At 47.0% G+C, this 22852-nt stretch overlaps 12 protein-coding genes across 12 annotated transcripts; all 12 read left to right on the top strand.

Moving 5' to 3' along the window:
* Positions 1 to 95: 95 nt before the first annotated feature.
* On the top strand, positions 96 to 1085 carry TbgDal_IV4220 (hypothetical protein, conserved; the record flags this gene model as incomplete). The annotated part of the gene is made up of 1 exon (XM_011774709.1): positions 96 to 1085. The coding sequence occupies one exon, from the start codon at positions 96 to 98 to the stop codon at positions 1083 to 1085; it is 990 nt and encodes a 329-aa protein (XP_011773011.1).
* Positions 1086 to 1477: 392 nt separating this feature from the next.
* TbgDal_IV4210 (C-5 sterol desaturase, putative) lies at positions 1478 to 2218 on the top strand (the record flags this gene model as incomplete). The annotated part of the gene is made up of 1 exon (XM_011774708.1): positions 1478 to 2218. One exon carries the CDS (start codon positions 1478 to 1480, stop codon positions 2216 to 2218), a length of 741 nt encoding a protein of 246 aa, XP_011773010.1.
* A 631-nt stretch (positions 2219 to 2849) lies between these two features.
* TbgDal_IV4200 (mevalonate kinase, putative) lies at positions 2850 to 3839 on the top strand (the record flags this gene model as incomplete). Its single annotated transcript, XM_011774707.1, has 1 exon — positions 2850 to 3839. One exon carries the CDS (start codon positions 2850 to 2852, stop codon positions 3837 to 3839), a length of 990 nt encoding a protein of 329 aa, XP_011773009.1.
* A 472-nt stretch (positions 3840 to 4311) lies between these two features.
* TbgDal_IV4190 (hypothetical protein, unlikely) lies at positions 4312 to 4725 on the top strand (the record flags this gene model as incomplete). The annotated part of the gene is made up of 1 exon (XM_011774706.1): positions 4312 to 4725. One exon carries the CDS (start codon positions 4312 to 4314, stop codon positions 4723 to 4725), a length of 414 nt encoding a protein of 137 aa, XP_011773008.1.
* Positions 4726 to 4759: 34 nt separating this feature from the next.
* Positions 4760 to 7591, top strand: TbgDal_IV4180 (hypothetical protein, conserved; the record flags this gene model as incomplete). The annotated part of the gene is made up of 1 exon (XM_011774705.1): positions 4760 to 7591. One exon carries the CDS (start codon positions 4760 to 4762, stop codon positions 7589 to 7591), a length of 2832 nt encoding a protein of 943 aa, XP_011773007.1.
* A 142-nt stretch (positions 7592 to 7733) lies between these two features.
* Positions 7734 to 8129, top strand: TbgDal_IV4170 (hypothetical protein, unlikely; the record flags this gene model as incomplete). The annotated part of the gene is made up of 1 exon (XM_011774704.1): positions 7734 to 8129. The coding sequence occupies one exon, from the start codon at positions 7734 to 7736 to the stop codon at positions 8127 to 8129; it is 396 nt and encodes a 131-aa protein (XP_011773006.1).
* A 349-nt stretch (positions 8130 to 8478) lies between these two features.
* Positions 8479 to 10530, top strand: TbgDal_IV4160 (70 kDa peroxisomal membrane protein; the record flags this gene model as incomplete). Its single annotated transcript, XM_011774703.1, has 1 exon — positions 8479 to 10530. One exon carries the CDS (start codon positions 8479 to 8481, stop codon positions 10528 to 10530), a length of 2052 nt encoding a protein of 683 aa, XP_011773005.1.
* A 713-nt stretch (positions 10531 to 11243) lies between these two features.
* On the top strand, positions 11244 to 12023 carry TbgDal_IV4150 (hypothetical protein, conserved; the record flags this gene model as incomplete). The annotated part of the gene is made up of 1 exon (XM_011774702.1): positions 11244 to 12023. One exon carries the CDS (start codon positions 11244 to 11246, stop codon positions 12021 to 12023), a length of 780 nt encoding a protein of 259 aa, XP_011773004.1.
* Positions 12024 to 13264: 1241 nt separating this feature from the next.
* Positions 13265 to 14830, top strand: TbgDal_IV4140 (hypothetical protein, conserved; the record flags this gene model as incomplete). The annotated part of the gene is made up of 1 exon (XM_011774701.1): positions 13265 to 14830. The coding sequence occupies one exon, from the start codon at positions 13265 to 13267 to the stop codon at positions 14828 to 14830; it is 1566 nt and encodes a 521-aa protein (XP_011773003.1).
* A 436-nt stretch (positions 14831 to 15266) lies between these two features.
* TbgDal_IV4130 (amino acid transporter, putative) lies at positions 15267 to 16682 on the top strand (the record flags this gene model as incomplete). Its single annotated transcript, XM_011774700.1, has 1 exon — positions 15267 to 16682. The coding sequence occupies one exon, from the start codon at positions 15267 to 15269 to the stop codon at positions 16680 to 16682; it is 1416 nt and encodes a 471-aa protein (XP_011773002.1).
* Positions 16683 to 18061: 1379 nt separating this feature from the next.
* TbgDal_IV4120 (amino acid transporter, putative) lies at positions 18062 to 19516 on the top strand (the record flags this gene model as incomplete). Its single annotated transcript, XM_011774699.1, has 1 exon — positions 18062 to 19516. One exon carries the CDS (start codon positions 18062 to 18064, stop codon positions 19514 to 19516), a length of 1455 nt encoding a protein of 484 aa, XP_011773001.1.
* A 1702-nt stretch (positions 19517 to 21218) lies between these two features.
* Positions 21219 to 22706, top strand: TbgDal_IV4110 (chaperone protein DNAj, putative; the record flags this gene model as incomplete). Its single annotated transcript, XM_011774698.1, has 1 exon — positions 21219 to 22706. The coding sequence occupies one exon, from the start codon at positions 21219 to 21221 to the stop codon at positions 22704 to 22706; it is 1488 nt and encodes a 495-aa protein (XP_011773000.1).
* Positions 22707 to 22852: the final 146 nt, after the last annotated feature.

Genomic DNA, 22852 nt, shown 5'->3' with positions numbered 1-22852 from the left:
TCTGCAACTGTCGTAATTGTGCACTTGATGAAGTGCAGACACTCCCTCTATTCAGTTCTCTCCTTCCTCCTTCCCCCTAATTTTTAAGGACTGACATGACTCCAGCTGCTTCTCGCTTAAGGCGCGCATTGAGGGAGGCACGTCGTCTCTTGGAGGAGGTGAAACTGAGTGAAGACACGGCCGTAGGCCAATGTAACCAAAGACAGGTTACAGAACTCCTGAAATATATTAAGCGCATAGGATTCTTGCTTTCGTTGGTGAAGCAAGAGATGCGAGCCAACACGGACAACTCCGACAAACGCGAGACGGCTACAACTGAAGTATCCCTGAGCGGCGATGATGTTGGGAATGCACCTACTGTTGTCGATGCCGCTGAAGCCTTTCTCTCTCAATTTCTAGACAGTTACTTCCCTCATTTGCATGTTCCGGTCGCTTGCGTTGGACTAGTGGCCAGGCATCGGGCTCCCAAACAGCCTTTCGCGGTGTGCGAACCCTTTTTGATACACGAAGACAGCAACGCCCCATGCGTTAGAGCATCCATACAGCTGGAGCCCTCACCAACTGTTAAGAGTTCAACTACACCTGCAAAAATGGGTCAATCAGGTGGTGGCGATATTGCTATTACTAATATGGCAGCAAGGTCAACAAATGCTTCGAGTCTCATCACATCATCTGCCTTCTCCAGCGCGCCACAGGATGCGGATGATGCAGCTCAGAAGCAGGTAATAAATGAAATTAATGATGCTATTAGGGAAATTAAAGAGGGGGCGCTACGAGTAAGTGACATCATGAATCAGGAGAAGGGACGTTTGGAGGAAAATGCGGCTTTACTACAGCGCGGTGTTGATGGTACAACAAGCCAGTGTAAGAAAATGGACCGTGTGGGCTCTGCATTTGGTGGCGGGCCGGTGCTTCCCCATTTCCTCAGGGCACTGCCAGGTGTGGAAGTGTTTTGGGATTCCATTTTGGCACCGTTATGGCGCATAATCGCGCAGGCGGTTTTTATTTGTGCCATCGTGGCAGTCACAGGAGGGACAGTTATGCTTATGCTTGTTACACCAAAATCGTACGTATACGAACGGTAATTCATGCAATCACACTTATGTGTAACAGTCCGCAATGAGTGAACACCATCGGAAAATGGATACAAGAGTATCCACATGCGTACGCCTTCCACCGAAGCAAGTAGTTGCACCTAATCCCCGTTCTGAAAAAGTGAACGAATGGTCCCTTCACGTAAGAGGGAATGGATCACCAGAATTCTCCCACAACCGTTCCCTCTCTCCCATACGCACCTCTTCGCGGAAGGAAAGTGGCATCAGAATATATATATAGATATAGATATAGATATATTTTTTTTCTCAGGTAAGGCGGGACGCCCTTAAATACACCGAGGCTCCGGACGATACAAATATATATATATCTATATATATATATATATATAATACACTGCCGGTGGAAGTGGTGCGAAGTAATCATGACCACAGTGGTGATGAGCGTGGCGCTAACCGCTACCGTTTTCCTCGGTTTCTCCCTCTATAACCGCATGGTAGTACCACTTATTGCGCGCGTGGTGGGTGGCCGCATCCCGACGCGAGCGCAATGCCTTAAAACCCTAACGTTCAAGGACCGGCTGTTCATCGCGTTATCAAAGATTTTTACGGTTTTGTTTGTATATCACTCCTACTTGTTCATCACTGACACCGAGGTGAGCAACATGTCGCTTAACTTCAACGATTTTAATGTTGTCCTCTGTGGTGTCGCGTGGATGCCTGTTCACTTGGTGGCGTTGTTCATCATATACGATTTCTTTTACACGCTCTTCCACTGGGCGTTGCACTGGAGGCCGATATATCCGCTGATACACAAGCACCACCACCGGCAAGTTACACCATTCCGCGGGAACGATGACGCCGTCAATGATCATCCCATTGAATATGTAATTGGGGAGTACAACCATATATTCGCGTTGTACCTTCTCACGCGTATTGCACCTGCCGGTCAGGTACATGTGCTGACTGCGATTCTGTTTGTATTTATAGGCGGAACGCTAGCGAGCCTCAACCACACGCGAATTGATGTGTACATTCCATACGTCTTTAATGTGCGTGCACACGACCTCCATCATTACCAATTCAAGTACAATTACGGGCAGTACATCATGCTCTGGGATTGGGTATTTGGAACCTATAAATGTTCCCGCGTCCATGGTTCATGATATGCATCTGCGATGCTAAACGGAAATGAGTGCACCCCCGCGTCATGGATGCCGTTGGGATTGGGGTTATCAAATGTACAATTTAGTTGAGGGAGGGGGAGGGGCTGTCGTGATGCTTAGGGAGGTTTCGTTGGTGATGACCACTCCTCACAGTACTTTACATTAAGGCGCCTTCATCTCCCTTCAAGTTATGAGTTAGGCTTCTAACGCAATAGATAAGCCTATGGAGTTATTTGGACGACTCCGTCATTAGTGAAGCGTTACGTGTTGTTTGTTGTTATTTTATTTCCTAGTCTTTTTTACAATTTTATTTCTTTGTGTGGTTTCAGTGTGATGCGCCACTGTTTTGAGTGGTACTTGGACGTCGTGTTCTGTTGTGTTCTTCTCTCATGCAGTTGAGTGGTGAAAAGTCCTTCTACTACTTGTGGTTGCACTGAAATACAGCTTTGAAGACTGCCGGTTAATGTGATAAGAGTTACATTAATGGTATAAGTGCTCTCTAAGCTGCGTAGATGTTCTATTCGGTTGCTACAACGTGACCATACGTGTCCTGCTCAGACCGCAGTAAACTTGTGTGTGTTTCATCTCTGTTGCCAATAGGAGGGATTACATTGAAGTGTATCGAGAAGTTATGCACGTGGCTGTTAAGGACAAAACGACGCGCCATCATATCGGCTACGGCAAAGTGATCCTCTTCGGAGAGCATTTTGTTGTATACGGTGCTGAGAGCATTGTAGCAGGTATTAACGAGTATACAACATGTGAAATCTCTCGATTGAAGCACAAACCTAACGTTGTGGAGGTTATTGACGAAAGACCTGCGGTGCCCGGCTACATCAAAGAGAAGCGGGAAGAGCAGCGGGTTGCGCACGGGCTTGTGTTACGCCACCTGAACATTGACACGAGTAAAGACGGCTTGCTTGTGAAACTCGGTGGTCCGCTTGTTCCAAGCAGCGGCATTGGCGCCTCCGCAAGTGATGTTGTTTCGCTTTCACGAGCGCTGAATGAGTTGTACACCCTCAACCTCAGTGAAGAAGCCGTGAACAGAAGTGCGTACGCAGGCGAGTGTGGATACCATGGAACTCCAAGCGGCGTCGATAACACAGCAGCTACTTACGGTGGGATCATTTTGTTCCGCCGTGCGCTGAAGAAATCGGTTTTCAGTCGCCTGGCGCTCGGTAAACCTCTTTCTATCATTGTTTGCAGCACCGGTATTACCGCAAGTACGACAAAGGTCGTAGCCGATGTTGCGCGCCTGAAGGCCGCTCAGCCGTCGTGGTTTGACGACTTATTTGAACAATACAATGCGTGTGTCCGTGAAGCAAAGAAGGCACTGCAGAGCGGGAATTTGCGCCGCGTTGGGGAACTGATGAACATAAACCATACCCTATGCCAAAAACTAACGGTTTCATGCCCTGAGTTGGACGCCATTGCAACGTGTTGTAGAACTTTCGGGGCACTTGGAGCAAAGATGTCAGGCACAGGTCGGGGTGGCCTTGTGGTTGCGCTTGCCGCAAACACTCAAGAGCGGGACCGCATTGCAAAAGCTGTGAGGGAACAATGCAAAGAGGCAAAGTTCGTCTGGAGGTACAGTGTTCAGCCCGGCGGAAGTAAGCTATAGTGTATATACCCTCTATAAAGAAGAAGAGTATTATGTGACCCAACCTCATTTGAATCAAAGATTCCTCGCACATATTTTAATGCATAGGCTTGTGTATGTGAAGGAAATAACCAGTATTCCATCTTCAGCTTATTGGAAGGAAAAACATCATCAGCGGGTTTTTTTCCTCAATTCTGTTATCGGTAAACTTGGAAGGAGACAGTATCGTTCAAAAGTGGGGGTGGTCACCCAACCATGAAAAGGTTAGTTGGGCGCTACGACACATGTAGTTTTGTTTGTTGGTTTGTTTTCAAAACGTGGAAAGTTCTAGCGACCTTTGTAGCATTAGCGTTTACGTCTGCATTCAATGATGTCTAACCTGACGGGGGAACTTAGGTGGTAAAGGGGGAAAAAAAACGCGCGTTGTGCAGTTCGTACGCGATTTCCTTCACTTCATACACAGTCGCGCTTTTCTCTCCCATCCACCTTTGCAATGGCGTCCACTTGGCCGAAGCTAATGATGTCAAATGCACGACTCCAGCTTCCGGCAAACGTTCCAACCGATAGATTTTTTTTTAATTTTGCCTTTCTTTCCCTGGATGTCGCACGTTCCCCCCTCCCCGTCCATCAAAAACTAAAGAAAATTAAGTGGTCTTTGTTGATTCCTGCATGTTCATACTCTAGCAAGGTGCGAACGATTTCACATATACGCTTTTGTTTTTCCTTTTACGCATTACAGGTGCTTCATTGCTTTCTCTCTTGTGTCATCAGTTGTTTTTCCGGTTGTTTCTTTCTTACTACACGTCGTGTGAATACAAATCACCCTATAATCCCTGTATATTTCTCGAGACTAGCTTGCCTGATCGCACGTGGCTTTTTAGAATTATTATTATTATTATTATTTTAGTTGCGGTTTGGTTCTTGCCTCGCCTCTTATCGTGATGTCTCAAAAACATATCTTCCAGCGGCCATCCATGGCATGCGAGCAGGTTGTAGGAACTGCAGCAGTGGGGACGGCTGTTGCCTCTCCCGGCTCGCCAGCCCCGGCATTTGATGCTCTGCAACGGATCAGCAGCCTGCGACGCTCACTCAGTAATGTTGTAGCGTCCAGAGCACTTTCATTGGACCGCAGCAACACACCGAACCCGCATATGCCGCCTGATACCGATGGGTTGCAGGAAAGTACAGCCAGGCAACTGCTCGCCTCCTCGCAGCGGCGTGTCGAGGAGTTGCTGCGGGAGAATCACAAATTAGAGCTTCTCTGCATGAAACAAGAAGACACCATCAAAGAAATACAAATTGAAATGACACTCAACAAGAAAAAGGAAGATGAACCAGCGGGTAATGTGGCGGACAATGCACCGGGGGAGCCACCCAATATAAGCCAGACTCACTCCATTTCGTACAAGTCCCGTGGGCCGGGCACGAAAAATAAAGCAGGACGCGCGCCTGATAATGACGGAGGCGACATCGCCGAAGCTCATGACGGAACGCACCGCAGTCCATCCGTCCTGGCGGAATTGGATGAAGTGGTACAACAATTGGTGAGTACTGCCATCGCATTGTTTCCAGAGCTGGAAGCCCGCGCGGAGTCTGCCTCACGTGACGGTGCTGATGAGTGGAGTGTTGCTCGCGACATAATCCACTTCATTGAAAGTCACCTTGAGGAGTGGAGTGATCATGCCTCGCAAGAAAATGTGGATATCGGGGAAGCAAGCGCTATGTTGTCGCAAACACTTACAAGTGTGGAAGAAGATCAACACGAGTGGGGCAAGTCGTTATTCGATCTTGCGAATAGGCTTCAGATGGCGTGGTCGGAGCAGCGGCATGCAATAACGAAGAGGGACTTCCTCATTAGTAAACTAAAAAAAAATATCAAATCGCTCTCCACGGAGTTATCTGATGCAGTCGAGGTGCGCATGCAATGTGAGTGCCGTTGTGCGGAGTTGGAGGGTGCACTTTCCCGCATGATGGAGAACCATGTGGAGCATGATGCCAACGTACAGCGGCTGCAGCAGGAGTGCAACAACCTTCGCAGTGAAACCAATGCTCTCTTGGCTCTGGCTGGACAGGAGGGCACCGCCGCTGCCAATTCCTCAAATGCAGGTCGTGACCTGGACGGAATTAGTGATAGTGATATGACCAAGGCAACTGAGAATGGTGCTCAGAGCACTACGGCAGACCGCGACGCGGAATTGCTGCGACACGCATTAGAACGTGTAACCAAAGAACGAGATCAGCTGCAGGTGCAACTGGATGTTGCAAATGACGCGTTAAAGGGAGCGGAGTTGCGTGCGAATGTTACGAAGGCGGAAAGGGAGGCAGTTTTCTCTAACATCAACGAGCCACAGTGCTCTGACGTTGCGGTGGCGGCAAACCCGGCAGCCGTAGTCCGCCTCTCGCAGAATTCGGCGGATGAAGCCATGATGCCATTGCATGGACCGCTCCTCTCCCGCAGTTGGAATGCGGATGACAAAACATGTGACACCACTGTCACCCCCAACATTAACCTTCTACGTATTATTGGTGACATCGACGCTGATATCTGGTCTGAGAAAAACTGCGGCGCATCGGAGCAGGGTGGGCTCCTCTTTCAGGTTGGTTGTGCTATTGCTCAAGACTCTGAACTTTTCGACGGCATGCCAGAGCCGGACTTATCCTTAACTGCGTGGAAACGCCTGCTGCTTCACATTCAGAATGGATTTGGGAGTGGGCCTTTTCATAGCGCTGACCGTGCAGCGGACAACATGCAGTTCTTCTATAGCCTTATGTTCCATTCAGGGATGCTGGAACGTATGACACCAGTGGAAAGGATCGCCACCACAACGTCGGCGTTATGCGCGATGTATCGGTATGTCGTCCCCCCAAGTGAAACTCACAAGTCGTCAGATGCCCAATTACGTGATGTCGCGAGTGTCTATCCGAATTCTCTTGAAAAAGAAATGCTGGAAAGCTATTGCAACTATGAGACAATTTGCAGGTTGATGGGACGGTGTTACTTTAACTTTTCTGCACACTGGGAAGAGAAGGATCGTGATCTACTTCTCCGAACCATGAGGGCACTCCTACTGCCTCAAGAATCGCTGTCGCAGCTGGAATGCCTGATTTATGCTGGAGATATCGAAAGAGCTGACGGCATATCCCCGCGGTTACACGCAGCCCCAGTTCGTCATCAGTTTGTTCGCTTGTTTATTGCGCTCGCTCAACATGCCTTTACTATGCGTACCGCTGCTGTGAGCAGGTACTGGGCAAGTGAAAGGTTCGGTCTTTATCAACGCCAAACGCAGTTTATAAATGAGCCGAGTGTGAGGCCTGTTGAGGTTCCTTACAATACGCGGATGGTTGCGGAGGCACAGTTGTTGCTAATTAATACCACAGTGCTTCCGCTCTGCCAAACCGCGGTTCGTGTATTTCCTAGATTACAACCGTGTTTAGTAGCTCTTCAAGGAAATTTGTGCATGTGGACATTATGTAACTCTGATCACGGTGACGTCCCTCCCTCCTCCATCGCATTACCCCCTGAAATGAAAGTAACACCATCGATACCTGAAAAAAATATATTATGTAAGGACTTCAGCTTCAGACTTGTCGCAACAGAAGGTGTCACACCCGGCACAGTCACGCTGGACACCGCTGGGTTCATATCAACGCAGGATGAGGTGTCAGCTCTTTACAAGGAAAATGCCATGCTTCGTGGTTTGCTCAACAGGCTATTTAGCGAAATGGACGTACCCCTGGAATGCACGGAAAGCAGTCAGATAAGTGGAGGTTAGGGGAAGGGATAAGTAAGTACGCGTTTCAGCTGTAGTTTTTTTTCCCCATTTTCCTAATCCCTTTCCCCTCATCATCCCTCCTCCTGCAGTTCGAACGATTCTTGGGTTTCGCGGTGTAGGAAAGCAGCGCATACCGAAGCAAATGCATACTCGACTTTTTAGTACCGTTCTTGCGAACTGGTTTTTTTTTCTTTTTTTTTTGCTTCTTGTGTTCGTTGTGTCCTTATTTTGGTTCGCATGGATCATTCCGCCCATCCCTCCTTCCAAAATTGATGCCTTGAGTTATTGGCACGACAAATGGTCTCACTCGCCACTCCAACAACGTCAACACCCCCACTTTAGGAGATTGAGTAAACTTTTTTTTTTAATTACTGCAGTTGTTAACCAGTTACCTAGCCGTGTGTTTCTTTTTGTACTGATCATGTGTGGCACCCCGCATACTGCAGTCACAGTAATGCGGGTTATCTGCGCATTTATATGTGTATGGATATATATATATATATGTGTGTGTGTGTGTGTGTGTACCTGTATTTCTTAGTTTTTCCACTCCTTTTGTGATCAATTTAATCGCTGAATTTGGTCTGTGTGATAGTAGGGCTACCTACAGTTTTATGCATGCCTGTTCCTCCGTAGTGTATGTCTATCATCATCTTCTACGTTCATGTGTTTCTTTCATCAAATTCGCCTTGTAAATACACCTGGCGTGCGCAACAACAACTTCAACGCCAACAGCAATAGACGGGAGACAGTCAGTGTAGTGACGAAGGGAAGGATCATTCTTCCCTCACTGCTCTTTTCCCTTCCCCTGTGCCACTGGTAGCAGTGGGGTCCTTATCTAGTGAAGAAAAAAAGAAAAATAGACGGAGAAGGGAAAGGGAAAGGGAAAAATGACAGTGTTTGAGCTATGCAAGGAATACATCGCGTCTAGGAGCAGAAACCACGAGTTGTGCGCATGCATGTTGACTGGCGGCGTTGCTGCTATACTTGCAGCCTCTGCAGGGTTGCGGTCTAACAAACCGCTCCCACTGAAGGCTGAAAGATCAAAACCAGCGAGCAGTGTGAACGGGAAGGAAGCGCAAGCACAGGACAAGGTGAAAGTTCAGTCGTTTGCTGCAGCAGTCCGGCGCTTTCTTGCCTTACTTGAGATTGCCATTCCGTCCATTCGTTCACGGGAAAGTGGAATGCTGATGATAATTTCTCTCCTCCTCATTTCGAGGACGTTTCTATCGTTACGTATCACCAGCGTTGCAGCGGCGGTGGACAAAAGTGCTATAAGCGGCAACCCCGCTACGGTGGTGCGCGTCGTTGGATTGCTATTGTGCTGGTTTGCTCCCGTTGCATTAGCGAACACAACCTTGAGGTACTGCGTAGGAATGCTGGGTCTGCGGTTGCAGTCTAACCTGGCCCATCACTTGCATCGCATTTATCTTAACAATGATGTCTTCTTTGCCGTCGCTAGCTCGCACTCGGTAAAAAACATTGACGAACGCATTACACGACACGTCGCAAGCTGGTCCAGAAACGTCGCGGGGTTTTTCACGTCTATCCTGGAACCACTAATCAACATTGTCGCCTTTTCGTACAAGGTGGGTTCCACCAGTGGGTCACGAACGCTAGCAATGGTGATTGGCTACTACGCATTATTTGTAGCTATTGCCCAAAAGTTTTCTCCCGATATGGAAGACCTTGTTGCGGAGCAGCTCAGCCGCGAAGGTACCCTTATCACTGCGCATAACCGACTGCTGAAATACGCGGAGGAGTTAGTGATGTCCAAAGGACAACTGTTTCACAGAAATCTCATGAATCAATATCTCGAGTCGATTGTGCAGCATAGGAGTCGGGCAGCATTTGTGCAGGGGCGTTATGGTTTGATGGAAAATTTATTCCTGAAGTACGGCTCGAGGATACTGAGTAACTTCGTGTGTTTGGGAGTTGTCCTCTCCAGGAATACGGAGGCGACGAGCGGACAAGATCTCCTTGCTCTCTTTGCAGAGACTTCTTACGTTTTCATGAAGCTTTCGCAGGGGATTGGTGGACTTGTGAGGAATTGCAGGGGATTTTTTGTCTTGCGTTCCTTAAGTGACGAAATTTACGAGCTCCAAGAAAGCATTCAACACGCTGCGGAGGTTCAACGGACGAGTAGACGAGCACTGGACGACGCTCCGAAGGGCAGTGCTGGTGAGATCGTGCGTGGCGACTACATAGCATTTGAGAATGTGCCCATTATTCTCCCAACCAACGAAATGTTGTGCCGGGGACTGACGCTGCACGTGAAACCAGGAATGAATCTCCTCATTGTTGGCGCCAACGGTTGCGGTAAGTCGTCTTTGTTACGGCTTCTGGCTGGGCTCTGGCCGCTTCATGGTGGTCGTATTGTAAAGCCTCGTATGGATCAAATCTACTACGTACCACAAAGACCATATGTCCCCTGTGGCACGCTGCGCAGTCAAATTACGTACCCGAAGCAATTATCAGAACTCGAAGTGAGTGAGTCCATGCTGTACGAATGTCTTGAAATGGCCAAGCTGGAAGACATACTCTCAAGGCCGCACATCACGTGGGACACCGTCTTCTCGTGGTCTGACGGTCTGCTGTCGTTAGGCGAAATGCAGAAACTCGCGATTGCGCGTCTCTTTTACCACCGGCCGCACTTTGCCGTACTTGACGAGTGCAGCAGCAACATGGATATTGAGATAGAGGAGCGGTTGTACAGCATGTGCAAGCAGCTGGGCATCTCATTGATATCCATCACCCACCGCCGTACCGTGTGGCGGCACCATAATTGGGTTTTGTGGTTTAACGACCTCGGGTCCTTTATGTTCTCACCGCTTTCCTTCAACGAACATGGGACGGCGGTGCTCACACGCGTCGTGGCCGCAACGGACTCATCAATGATTGGGCGTCAAGTGACACTTGACGTATCTGACGGGAAACAGTGAGAAGCTGAAGGAAGGGATGAGAAGACGAAGTGGTACAAGGGGTGTTTACCTCTTCCATCGGTATGCGACCTCTTCATGTTTTCATACGGATATTCGTTAGAGTTGAAAATGCAAAAAGGGGGAAAAAAATAAAGAGCAACGCATAACGGTCCTCTGCCCCTTCCTCTTGTGGATTTTCCCCCTCCCTCTTGTTGATTCACTAACACTGGTTCCAGTTCATGTTAAAAAGAAGAGAGAAGGGGTTAAATAATAGACAGAGGAAATACCAAAGGGCATTGCCTTCCAGCGCAAAGGTTCTGAGAGTTCCATAAGGGACGAATGCGTGGCAACGAATGAAAAAGAAAAAGAACCCCTTGTTGTCCGCAACCTACACAAAAGCACTGTCTTGGTTTTTTTTTGGTGTTTTTATTTTTTAAAGGAAGGCCATCGCTGGCTTGCATGATGTTTGTACTCCCCGTCTCATAATGATCTGAATATATTTTTTTCCTCTCTTGTGTTCCCCCTTTTTATCGTGTATGTGTGTACGTATATATCATGCAAAATTATATACCTAGGGACATACTTTCTTAAAAGCAAAGATAATAACGAAAAATAAACAAGGCAAAAGGTAAGAAGAAAAGCATCACATATTTTAGCCGAAAAAAATAAAGAAGAGGAGAGGTGAAAAGTTAGGAGCATACCAATACCGAAACAATAATAATAAAGGTGTAAATATGGATAATACGGAAGAAACGAGCAGAGTAACGGATCAAGAAGAACGTACACTCACGGAAACAGAACTGCCTGCGCCTGCGGAACACGTCTTGGAGGGGGATAACTCAGCTTCCGAGGAAAATCGCCTTCATGCATTCTTAATTCCTCTTGAGGACGGCGAACAGTTTGCGCGTGCCAATTTGCAGCACCGATGGTACCGCGGCCTCACCAAAATGCTATGGGATGAGGAATTGGAACGGAACGGAATTCTCATTGTGGAAAGAGGTGAATCGGGAAGAAATAACCAAAGCGCCGATGAGGAAGAAGAAGAGGATGACGACGGCACCGATGACTGCGTCGCGAAAATGAAACGCGAGTTCCGTATCAAGCGGGAACAAGACAAAATTGTCTATGAAGAGGACTCTACGCGTACCGAAACACTACGGGAAGAGCAAAACGCCATCTCTCTTATCGTTACTTTGATGGAGGAGGCCATGGATCGATCGATCCTAATGAGTGAAGCGGAGACTATGTTTGCACTTATTCTTGATGTTCTGAAGCCACGGGTTCATTATCGCTACATTTATGCTTGGGGAGTTGTAACCTGTTGTTCCTTCAAGCCGCTCAAGTCAGAGATGGATCGACTCCGCCCAAGCGACAGGCATAAACCCCCGTACATGCGTAAGAGCTTGCCAACATGTCGCGTTCCTCTTGAGCCCATTTATTACCTTCCAGATGGTGGGAAAAAAATGAGAGCGATGAACGAACTTAATGACGTAAGGGCAATCGGATGGGTTTGAGGCACGCCTTTTTTGTTTTTCCTTTCCTTCTTTTTTTGTTTCCTTCTCTTTGTCTTTGCCAAGAATGGGGTGCTTACGTAGTTGTACGAGAGAAACCATGACAAAAGAAAAACAAAACATCATTGGCCGTATATGTTTTCATTGTTATGGTCGTGCCGGTAGTGATGTGTCACGCCTTTAGTGTCGAAGGGCTTTATATTAGCGGGCAAAGGGGGCTCACTTCAGTTTATGTCGATGGTATTTGTTTGTTTTGTCTGTTTGTTTTCTCACTATTTGACCCTCTTTCAAAGCCGCACCGCGGTTTGGATTTTCTTCTTCCTCCTTCTTCATATTGTGTTTAGTCCCCAGAAATTGTTTTTCTTGTATGAGGTCAATGCTGCTGCTGTTTGTCAATCTTATTGCTTGCTCGTTTGTTTGTTTTATGTTTTTGTTCTTACTTTTGGTGCTTCTGCGGGCACTGCCCGATGGTAAAAGTCATCAGTGATCATCACGACTATTTGTTGCGAAATCATACATGCGGTCGGTGTTTTGACTGCTGTTGTTCTTTTACTACAGATTTTTTTCTAACAAACCCCCTCACCCTTACTTTCACATCCTTTATCACAAGAACCAATTTTTTTCTTGTTATATGAGGCCCTTTTTTTTTTCTTTTCAATGTATATTTTCTTTCGATTATGTTTATTAATTGCAGTAGAAACACAAGAAATTACCTCCACCGCATTTTTTTTTCTGGGAGAACTCTAACGATACGAAGACAGGAAAGACATGTATTCGCAATTTTACTGCGCCAACCGCGTAGGGTGCATTCCGGTGCATCATATATGTATATATATATATATATATATATACATATACTTTTCAAAATAATATATATATATAAACATATGAACCCGATGGTAGCGTGAATATGTATCTTACATTCATTCCACCTTGAGAAACAAAGAGGGAAGAAAAAAAAAGTGTCTCGCGTACTTCTAAATATGTCTCTTTCCATTACGTTGTAGCTGCGCTTCTTCACTCCACTCAGCATTTTATTTAAACTTTTTTGTGCGCCTACACATTTTCTTTCTGCTGTCGCCTCTGCCCTTCTTTTTTTTCTTACATGTATATCGTCCGAGCAGGTGGCAGGGGTGCCCTGTGAATTGCGTGTGTGAAGTGCTGGATACCGCGACGGTTATTTGGTTAGACACTGGCCTTAAAGTAGTTGCATTTACCGGCATTTGACCATAGGTATTGATTAAATGGATGCCACAACTCAGGAAGGCGAAGGGACCGGAAAGGGACAAATGCGCCCCACTCATAACCCTGACGCTGTGGCATGCGATTTTTACCTCTCGCACAAGCGCCGGTTCTGTCGCACGGCCAAACGAGCCGGTGGGCGCTATTGTCCCACTCACGATGTGAACGGCACCACAACGGGGGAAACAACACCTGCTGTCGTTTTGAGCAGCTCGGGCTCAGCCGTTGGCCCGGGGAGAACTGCTGGTGAGGGCGTCTCTACGGGACCTTCACGCGCCCTCCAGCGGGTCCCGTGTCCCATCAACCCAAACCACACTGTTTATGCCGATAAATTGCAAAAGCACGTAAAGGTATGTCCTGATCTACGCTTTGTTGTTGACAAGCTCCCATACTATAGCAAGGACCTACATGCGTGCAAAGGCGTGGCCTACTGTGTCACTTCCCAGGAATCGGAAAAGGAACGCTTCACACATCATCATATGGACACGGTGGTTTTGGAGGACCTCATCACACGCGTAAGGGAGTGCTACTTTAATGTTATCCAGCCACGGATTGTCCTTCTTGCGGAGGAATGTCAGGAGCCCTTTCAAGATAACAGCAGCACAGGGTCAACGCGACGAATTTCCAACAAACATGGGCCGCAGCACAGGGCTTTGCTTCGTTGCGTGCAGACGGTCATCCGCGGTTACGCCGAGGGGCGGGGGAATCTTGGAAACACATATGTTAGAATAGCCGGTTTCCTTGAATTAGGTGCAGGCAAAGCTGGTCTCGCTGTTTCGTTGCAGGATGCTTTGCTTTCAGGGTCTATCCGGTATTGTCATAGTCATCCCGGATTTCAGGAGAGAAAGGAAGGGCGGACAGCCGTGAATGAGGCCCTTAGTGCTGACAATGGAGACTTTCCGCGTATTGTAGTTGTAGATATGGATAATTTCCGGCGCAAAGCCGATGCGTGTGTTCGAAACAGTCGCCTTCCGCTCGTTCGATTGCGCATCAATATAAAGGACCTTGATTTGGCAAAAGCACTATGTGGTGCGTCCGCATGTAAACGGTCCAGAGAGGAAACAAGCAGTACATCCGATCAATGCACAAACGCCATCAAGCAGTCAGTGCCGGTGGAAGAACAGTGGGTGGCCTTCGGCAAACACCTTTGTGGAGCATGCACAGACTTTGCTCTCTCGTGCGTTACAGCACCTAATCTTAACACGGAAGGGTTTGCCTCTGTGTGTGCCGTTGTCTTCGCTACATGCTGTCACCAACGCTGTGAATTGAAGCATATAAATGCCTTGTTATCCCCGAGCGAGTGTCGCAGGGGCCGAATCGCGATTCCTGGTACCAACCATACGTTTAGTGAGAGAGAGTTCGCCGCAATAACTTCCATGTCTTCTTGGGCAGTGAGTGGAGAAGCTGTGGATGCTGAGCGACGCCTCACAGGTATGTGTTGTAAAAGAGTAATTGACGCTTTCCGGCTTGAATACTTAAAACAAAGTGGATTCCGGCGGACCTATCTTTGTCAGTACGCCGAGTCGAGTGTAACAGGAGAAAACATTTGTATTGTCGCCTTTCGGTAAGTTTCTTGAATGGGGATGCTGCACCACAAACGGCAAATCTAAATATGAATGAGACTAAACGGACGATTAAGCGAGGAATCTTTGGGGTGAAACCATGGTACTCAATTAAAGGGTTCAATAGCGTGGATGGGATGCCGTGGTCACTTGGAATACACCCTTTCTGCCGTATAGGCATCCTTCGACGCAATGAGCTACACGCTTTGACATATGCTTCCTTCATCCCCCTACTCATAACGAGGTGGTTGCATCGCTGCCGACCAACTCTTTCCACACCAACCCTCACTTCCCGTCCCCTTTCTTCTTTCGGTATTTGTTTTTATTCCGTTTGCATTTTCCTTCAAATTATTGCCTTAGACGGTACCTAAAAGACGAGTCGCAGGCAACTAGGTAAGTTAAACAGTGGGGAAGGGGAAAACGCTACTAGCTGTAAGATCTAATGTGTATTGCCAGAGAAAATACAAGCAACACCGTACCTCACAATTGTTTCGAGCCGATCGGTCACACCGTTGTCAATAATAACGTTGGAAACTGTGAAACCAGTCAAAATGTTCAATCAAACGAACCCCAATCAGGGAAGCAACCTCCTGGTGAGCAGAGCAAACAATTTGCTGCATTCATCCCTCCCGGAGGTACAATCGCCAGTGCCTTCAACATCGCAGCGACAACGCTGGGCGCTGGCATCTTTGGCTTGCCGTCATCGGCCGGTAGCAGTGGACTTATCATGGGAATGTTTTACCTCTTTTTTATTAGTTGCATGACTATCTATTCCATGCGTAATCTCGCCCTCGCAGCGGACCGCTCCAAAGCACCCACATATGAAAGCGTAACATTTGTCCTCATGGGTCGTAGAGTTGCTTATGCCATTGCTGTTCTTCGAGCGCTTGATGGTTTTACGAGTTGTGTTGCCTACGTAATTTCAGTGGGAGATATTTTGTCTGCCATTTTGAAAGGCACAAATGCGCCGGACTTCCTGAAGGAAAAATCAGGTAATCGTCTTCTCATGGCGGTGGTTTGGGCATGTTTTATGCTTCCGCTGACGATTCCGCGTCACATCGACTCCCTTCGGTACGTCTCCACTTTTGCCGTTACCTTCATGGTGTATTTTGTCATTGTGATCGTTGTGCACTCGTGCATGAATGGCTTGTCGGAGAATATAAAGAATGTTAGTGTTGGAAAGAGTGATACAGCTGCCATCATTCTCTTTAATAGCGGATTCCAGGCCATTGAGGGAATGGGAGTATTTATGTTTTCCTACACTTGTCAGGACACGGCGTATGAAGTTTATATTGACATGAAGGATCGTTCAGTACGTAAGTTTGTTATTGCGGCCATCATTGCCATGTCCCTGTGTACTGCGCTGTACATAATCACCGCCTTTTTCGGTTACATGGACTTTGGTCGTGCTGTTTCCGGTTCTATTTTGCTTATGTACGACCCCGTAAAGGAGCCGGCTGTAATGGTTGGTATGATTGGCGTGCTTGTAAAGCTGGTTGCTTCGTATGCGCTGCTCGCTATGGCGTGTCGTAATGCATTGTATGACGTCGTTGGGAAGACTGCGGATTCTCTACCCTTTTGGAAGCATTGCGTGTCAGTCATCGTGCTGTCCACTGCTGCACTGCTTTTGGGTCTATTCATTCCCAATGTTAACACCGTCCTTGGTTTTTCTGGCTCGATTACCGGTGGTTCACTGGGTTTCGTCTTCCCCGCGTTGTTGATTATGTACTCAGGGGGCTTCACATGGCAGAAAGTTGGGTCTTTACATTATCTTGCGACATATGTTTTACTAATTTGTGGTGTTGTAGGCATTGTTTTCGGCACGGGTGCGAGTATATGGGGCACTATAACTGGTTAACCGGCGGCTTTGAAGTTCCTATTGAAGAAAAAAAGGAGGTAAAGGAGGAGAGTCAGTAAATAAGTAAATAAATAAATCAGATGTTTTGTTACTTATCTGCCTATTACCATTGAACGCAGCGGAGGATAGTTAACCGCCACCAACGTGTCTTCACTCTTTCGGCAACAGTTGTCTCCACCCTTTCGCATTCCACTCATTTTCCCTCTTTTTTTGCTGCAGCAGTGGTAGCGAATGAGCGGACCACTTTCGGTTCTTTTTTCATTGGTTTGGTGGTAGGTCTTCTTTCATCTTTTACTTCGCCACTGCATTGTGGAACGATTAAAGTACTTGATCTTTACAACATGTGAAGCAAATTTCATCTCTTTTTCCCAAAAAAATTCCTGCTCAAATTCTTTTGTTTTCTTCTTTTTTCTTTTGTCGTTGTCAACTCGTTGGGGTCCCATCGTTTTTCCCTCGTTACGTCCGCCGATTAGAAAATACAACAAGCAGAGGTGCGAATTGCAGTGATTTGGCTGTATTATGCGATGCGGCTGGAGGCGGTGGCTCCATTGCCGTTGAATAAAGCGGTGGTAAAGCCATCAAGTTTGCCGACTCCATGCGTCCACTCATCTCCAAATGCTGCTTCTGCGATACCATTCGAGGGTCCCTTTCGGTTTCTTTTTTGTTTTATGGTTTCTTTTTTTTTTCTTTTTACCTCAACTTCCTCCCTCGGTGCTCAGGCTGTGCAGCATTTCTTTCGGTGCACCGCTGATTTTATTATCTCAGGTATACCACTAGGTTAAATGGTAATTGCGAAACATTAACCCCTTCTTTGTTCTTTCCTCTAAAATTCTTATTGTCTTTTCTTTCCTTTCATACACTTTCAGTAGTGGCATTCACGCGGTGCCGCTTCCATCAAGTGCATCAAGTTCATATGTAATTCATAACTTTGGGGCGCTGCGTTCCTAGCTGTGGTGTCAAGGAGCAAAGTTATGTGTATGTCCACTCTGCTTCAAAGCACTGCAACATTTTAAGTTTTGTCTTGCAGAAGTCTTCCCCGCTCTTCATCTCGCATGAAGTCGTATGGTACTGAAGAAGTGGCGCAATCGACAAGAAACGTGAGCAAACAATCACTAGCATGCCGAAACGACTTTATGCGTTTGTAACTCCAGTGGCAAGTGAATTTGCCCTCAAACAACTCTATTCAACGTTGGTATGGAAATCACCTCGTGTGCATTACAATCATCAGGGCAACTGCTGCACAGCTCAAGCACAAAACGAAGGGAGGCGAACGTCATTTGCGTCTCTCCAGGTGTGTGCTTGCATCTTCTTCAATAAACTTTCAGACATGGTACGCACCAACTTGTGCATATCTAACTTTCCTTGCACATCACTTCCTCATGCTCTTTCTCTTTCATCCTTTTGTTCCCGAAACTCTGTGGGTAAAAGAAGTCCCTAAAAGTGCTAATCGACTGCAAGACGCAATGAGCAACTCCAAGCAACAACAAGAAGTGCAAACGCCAAACAACCTCTCCAATGAACCGGTGCAGACCGAAGATAACGTGAAGAAGGGGCGAAACACATTCTTTACGAAGGTGAGTTTGTGCGTCGCCACTGTTTTGCCTCCGGGTGGCATTGCGGCCAGTGCTTTTAACATGGCGTCAACAACAATCGGTGCGGGAATCTTCGGGATGCCTCCGGCGGCCAACAGTACCGGCCTTATCATGGGAATGTTTTACCTCATTTTCATCTCTTCCGTAACGGTTTTCACGATGCACAACCTCTCAGTCGCAGCCGACCGCTCAGGAGCCCCCACCTTCGAGAGGGCAACTCGCGCACTTCTCGGCCGCGGGGCTGCGTATGTTCTTGCTGGCATTCGAGCGCTACTCGGTTTTAGTGGTTGTGTTGCCTACGTGATTTCAGTGGGAGATATTTTGTCTGCCATTTTGAAAGGCACAAATGCGCCGGACTTCCTGAAGGAAAAATCAGGTAATCGTCTTCTCATGGCGGTGGTTTGGGCATGTTTTATGCTTCCGCTGACGATTCCGCGTCACATCGACTCCCTTCGGTACGTCTCCACTTTTGCCGTTACCTTCATGGTGTATTTTGTCATTGTGATCGTTGTGCACTCGTGCATGAATGGCTTGTCGGAGAATATAAAGAATGTTAGTGTGACCAAGAGCGAAGATGCCGAAATCATCCTATTCAACAGCGGATTCCAGGCCATTGAGGGAATGGGAGTATTTATGTTCGCATTCATATCGCAGATTACAGCGTACGAAGTTTATATTGACATGAAGGATCGTTCAGTACGTAAGTTTGTTATTGCGGCCATCATTGCCAATACCCTTTGCTGTATAATGTACATAATCACTGCCTTTTTCGGTTACATGGACTTTGGTAAGACCGCAACCAGTTCTATTTTGCTTATGTACGACCCCGTAAAGGAGCCGGCTGTAATGGTTGGTATGATTGGCGTCGTTATCAAACTATGCGTATCCTATGCCCTAGTTGCTATGGCGTGCCGTAATGCATTGTATGACGTCGTTGGGAAGACTGCGGATTCTCTACCCTTTTGGAAGCATTGCGTGTCAGTCATTACACTGTCGTTCCTTGTTTTGCTTTTGAGTATATTCATCCCGAAGATCACCACCGTGTTTGGTATTGCCGGATCTGTGTGTGGTGGTTCACTGGGTTTCGTCTTCCCCGCGTTGTTGATTATGTACTCAGGGGGCTTCACATGGCAGAAAGTTGGGCCCTTATATTACATTACGACTTATGTGGTGCTGCTGTGCGGTGTGTTTCTTATTGTGTTCGGCACCGGCTCCACCATTTTGGATACAGCCAGGGGATGAACATAAACTAAACGTAAGTGCCAGCATGCGGCGGACTCAATTCTTAAGTTTGAGGCGCTGACAAGAGCTGAGAAAGTGCTTATTTCCCACTAAGCCCCTGGGTGTAACGAGATATAAAGAGAAAGTAAATTTCTATTTAAGGTAAAGTGGTCACAACTGTATGCTATCACCTTTCTTATGCTTGTTTTGTTTCGTTTTCCTCTCTACCCTACCCTAGTTTCTTTTTAACTTTAAAAAATAATATCTTTGTAATTATTTTGTTGTTGTTATTGTTGTTAATGTCTTATAAATGAGTAATAATGCGTTTCGAAAGAGGGAAAAAAGTAGAGGAAGGCCTTCGCATGGACTTCTTTCCATCGTGCACCACTGGCAGGTATCCTGACCACTGTGATGAGCATCGTTCATTGTTTTTTTTTGTATTTAATATAATGTGTGGTGTCAACACCTTTCTCAACTTTCTATTTTTTTTTGTTTTATTTTCCCTCGTTTTGTCCGGTCTTGAGCAATTTCACAGCCTGCGATATCAAAGTTTGGTTAATGATGGCGATCGGGTGAGGGGACGAAAAGAGCGAATGATTTAAGTGGAGTGTCAAAAGGGAAAATGAAGAGAAAAAAGATAATATGCGTGTCATTCCTATATATATATATATTCTCTTTGTTTCATATTCCCCCACTCGTCACCGTCATTTTCCTCCTCAATGTTTTTCCCTAATATTTTTTCTGATTTCTTTTACTCTCCCTCCTATTTATTGGTGTGCTTGTTGTTGTATTTATCTACTTTTTGTCTTTTATTTTTTTTTTTTGCCCAGTACACTCCACAACTTTGGGTGGGCGTTGAGAAATTCGGAAAGGGCTAATTTTCTTTTTATTTCTTTATTTTACTTTTTTTGACCAGGTGTGCGCTCCCACTGCGGACTGCTATTTTTTTTTCTATCACTGCATAACTCTCGCATATGTCTGTCACCTGCTCAGCTTTAAGCCACGGAATTGTGGCGGTTCTTTTATTATTATTATCTCTTCCCTGTTTCCCCTTTTTTTTTCCTCTGATTAGTTCATTTATTTACACAAATTGAGAATTCTGAACCCTTCTTCCCCTTCGTAGTTTCAAGGAAAGTCACATGGCACACACAAAAATATGTCATATTACTTGTTGAGTGACAAACTACGCGTCACAAAAAACAAAAATGACAGGTTGCACGAATCTCCACTTTTCAATAATTTAATGAATTGCGCGAACACCGCTGATAATTAATTCATTTAACCGTCGTGCGGAGTCCCCCTTTCCGCTTGGCGGTTTGCGGTCGCATGACGTTTTCCCTTCTTTTGTTTTTGCTTGTTGTTGTTTTCTTTCCCGTTTTTTTTCTTTTGCCTTGCACGGAAACACAAGCGATGCCGACTCCTCTTTACCCGCTGTTCTTTCCTCCAAATCTTTGTGTGACGACAGGACAGTCGTGCACAGGTAACTCTCAGCGGCATACGGTACGCAAACCGGCGACACTTGGAGTGTTGGTACAAATTCTGAAATGGTCTGGATGTTCCCCCCCCCCTCCTCTCTCTCTCTCTTAAAATAAAAGAATATTTGTTCTTTTACACATACACATATACGTGTGTGCATTTGTGTAGTGTTCTGCGTGGTTCTTCCAGCGGTTGGTATTCTCATCACACCTCACTTGTCATCACCCCGCAACTATTACTATCCCATATGTTTGTTTTATGTACAGTTGAAAACATGGGGAAAAGCAACGGATGCAATCCAAGCGGAAGGAGAAGGAGGAGGGGGACAGAAAATACGAATGTACCCCGAGTACCGCTTTCTCTGTTGCGGAGCCCTTTTGCTGACAGTGTGCCTAAACATGTTGGACATGGAGTAGCCGATGCCGCCAGAAATGTGGTGGTAGGAGTTGGCATGGGAATGAGTGGTCTCATTGCAGCGACCATAGCTTCCGGGAAAGAAGAAGGCGCCGTTGGTGTCGCTAAAGGGCTCGGCGCCGGTATTGTCACACTTGCGGGTGGAACTTTGGCTGGCGTGGTGATGGGCGCGCGACAACTTGGCCGTGGTGTGATGAACACAAAAGCTGCTCTCCAGCAAACAGTACGGGGAAGATGCTACTGGTGCGAAATATATGGGAAGTGGATCGATGTACACTTGGATGACATGTTGGCTGATCTTCCTCCAACGGATGATGACATCTACCGTAAGTCTCGCAAGCGGAAGAATAAGATAATGGACTGGGTAAAGAAAAGCTTGTCCCCTGACTCTAATGAGGAAGACGCTGCTGATGCTGACTCTACTGAACAGCAGGATGGAGAATTGGGAGAGGACTTTTACAGTATTTTGGGAGTGGGTAGAGAAGCCACGGCAGATGAAATTCGATCAGCCTACCGCCACAAGGCACTACTACTGCATCCGGACAGGAATATTGGCGATGCAGACGCCTCGCAGCGATTTCAACGTCTTTTGGATGCCTACAATGTGCTGAGTGACGAACGGTGTCGCATCGAATATGACACAAGTGGAAAAGTAAACCCCAACCGTGTGGGCGACGGTTCATACTCCAACATAGAGGAGATTCTTGGCGCAAGGCACTGGGAGCCCTTCATCGGTCGTCTGGGGTGGACCCTTCACTTCACCTCGCGTTTATACCTCGATGGTGAGCTCAGGAAAGAAATGAAGAACAGGCGACGGTTGCGTTTGGCCAAAATTCTTCTGCCACTTGTGGATGGCGATGACGCCACGCTCGAGGCCGCACGACCGGCAATCGTGGACGCGGTCTGCACGCGCGGTGGGCGGAGTTTCATGCCTTTGGTCGCCAAACAATACGCCGCAGTCGCTCGTCAGCACTTAACAAGGGTTCCTCTCAGGCGGGAGATCGACCGATTCCGAACCTCAAAGTGGGCCTGTATATCCAGTATGAAACTACTCACAAAGACGTGTGTAACGACGCTGTATAAGGCTGCACGGAAAAGGCTCAGCGGGGATCAGCTCATCAACGCTGCGTTGGCTTTTTGTCAGCGGGACGTGCAGCAGAGTGTCGGATGTGCAGCCAACCTTCTCCTCTATGACTTATCAGTGACGGACGAACACCGTGCCAGGCGGGCACGGATGCTGGTGAAAATCAGTGAAATGATTATGGAAATTTGCTCGACATGCTCTTCCAGCCGATCAGAAGCGACGTCCCAACGGCTTTAGTAAGGCTTCAACCTTATACGGGTGTCACTTGCGTAGCAGTGTGTAATGTCTCTCAAACAGTTTATTCCTCTCATTTTTGCGCTCGCGCTTGTGGACGCCCGCCCCTGCGTTAACACATGTACTAAATACATAAATACGCATATACA

Source organism: Trypanosoma brucei, chromosome 4, assembly GCF_000210295.1.
Source record: "Trypanosoma brucei gambiense DAL972 chromosome 4, complete sequence".
In the NCBI taxonomy this organism is placed as follows: Eukaryota; Euglenozoa; class Kinetoplastea; order Trypanosomatida; family Trypanosomatidae; genus Trypanosoma; species Trypanosoma brucei.
This window is presented reverse-complemented; position numbering and strand designations above follow the sequence as displayed.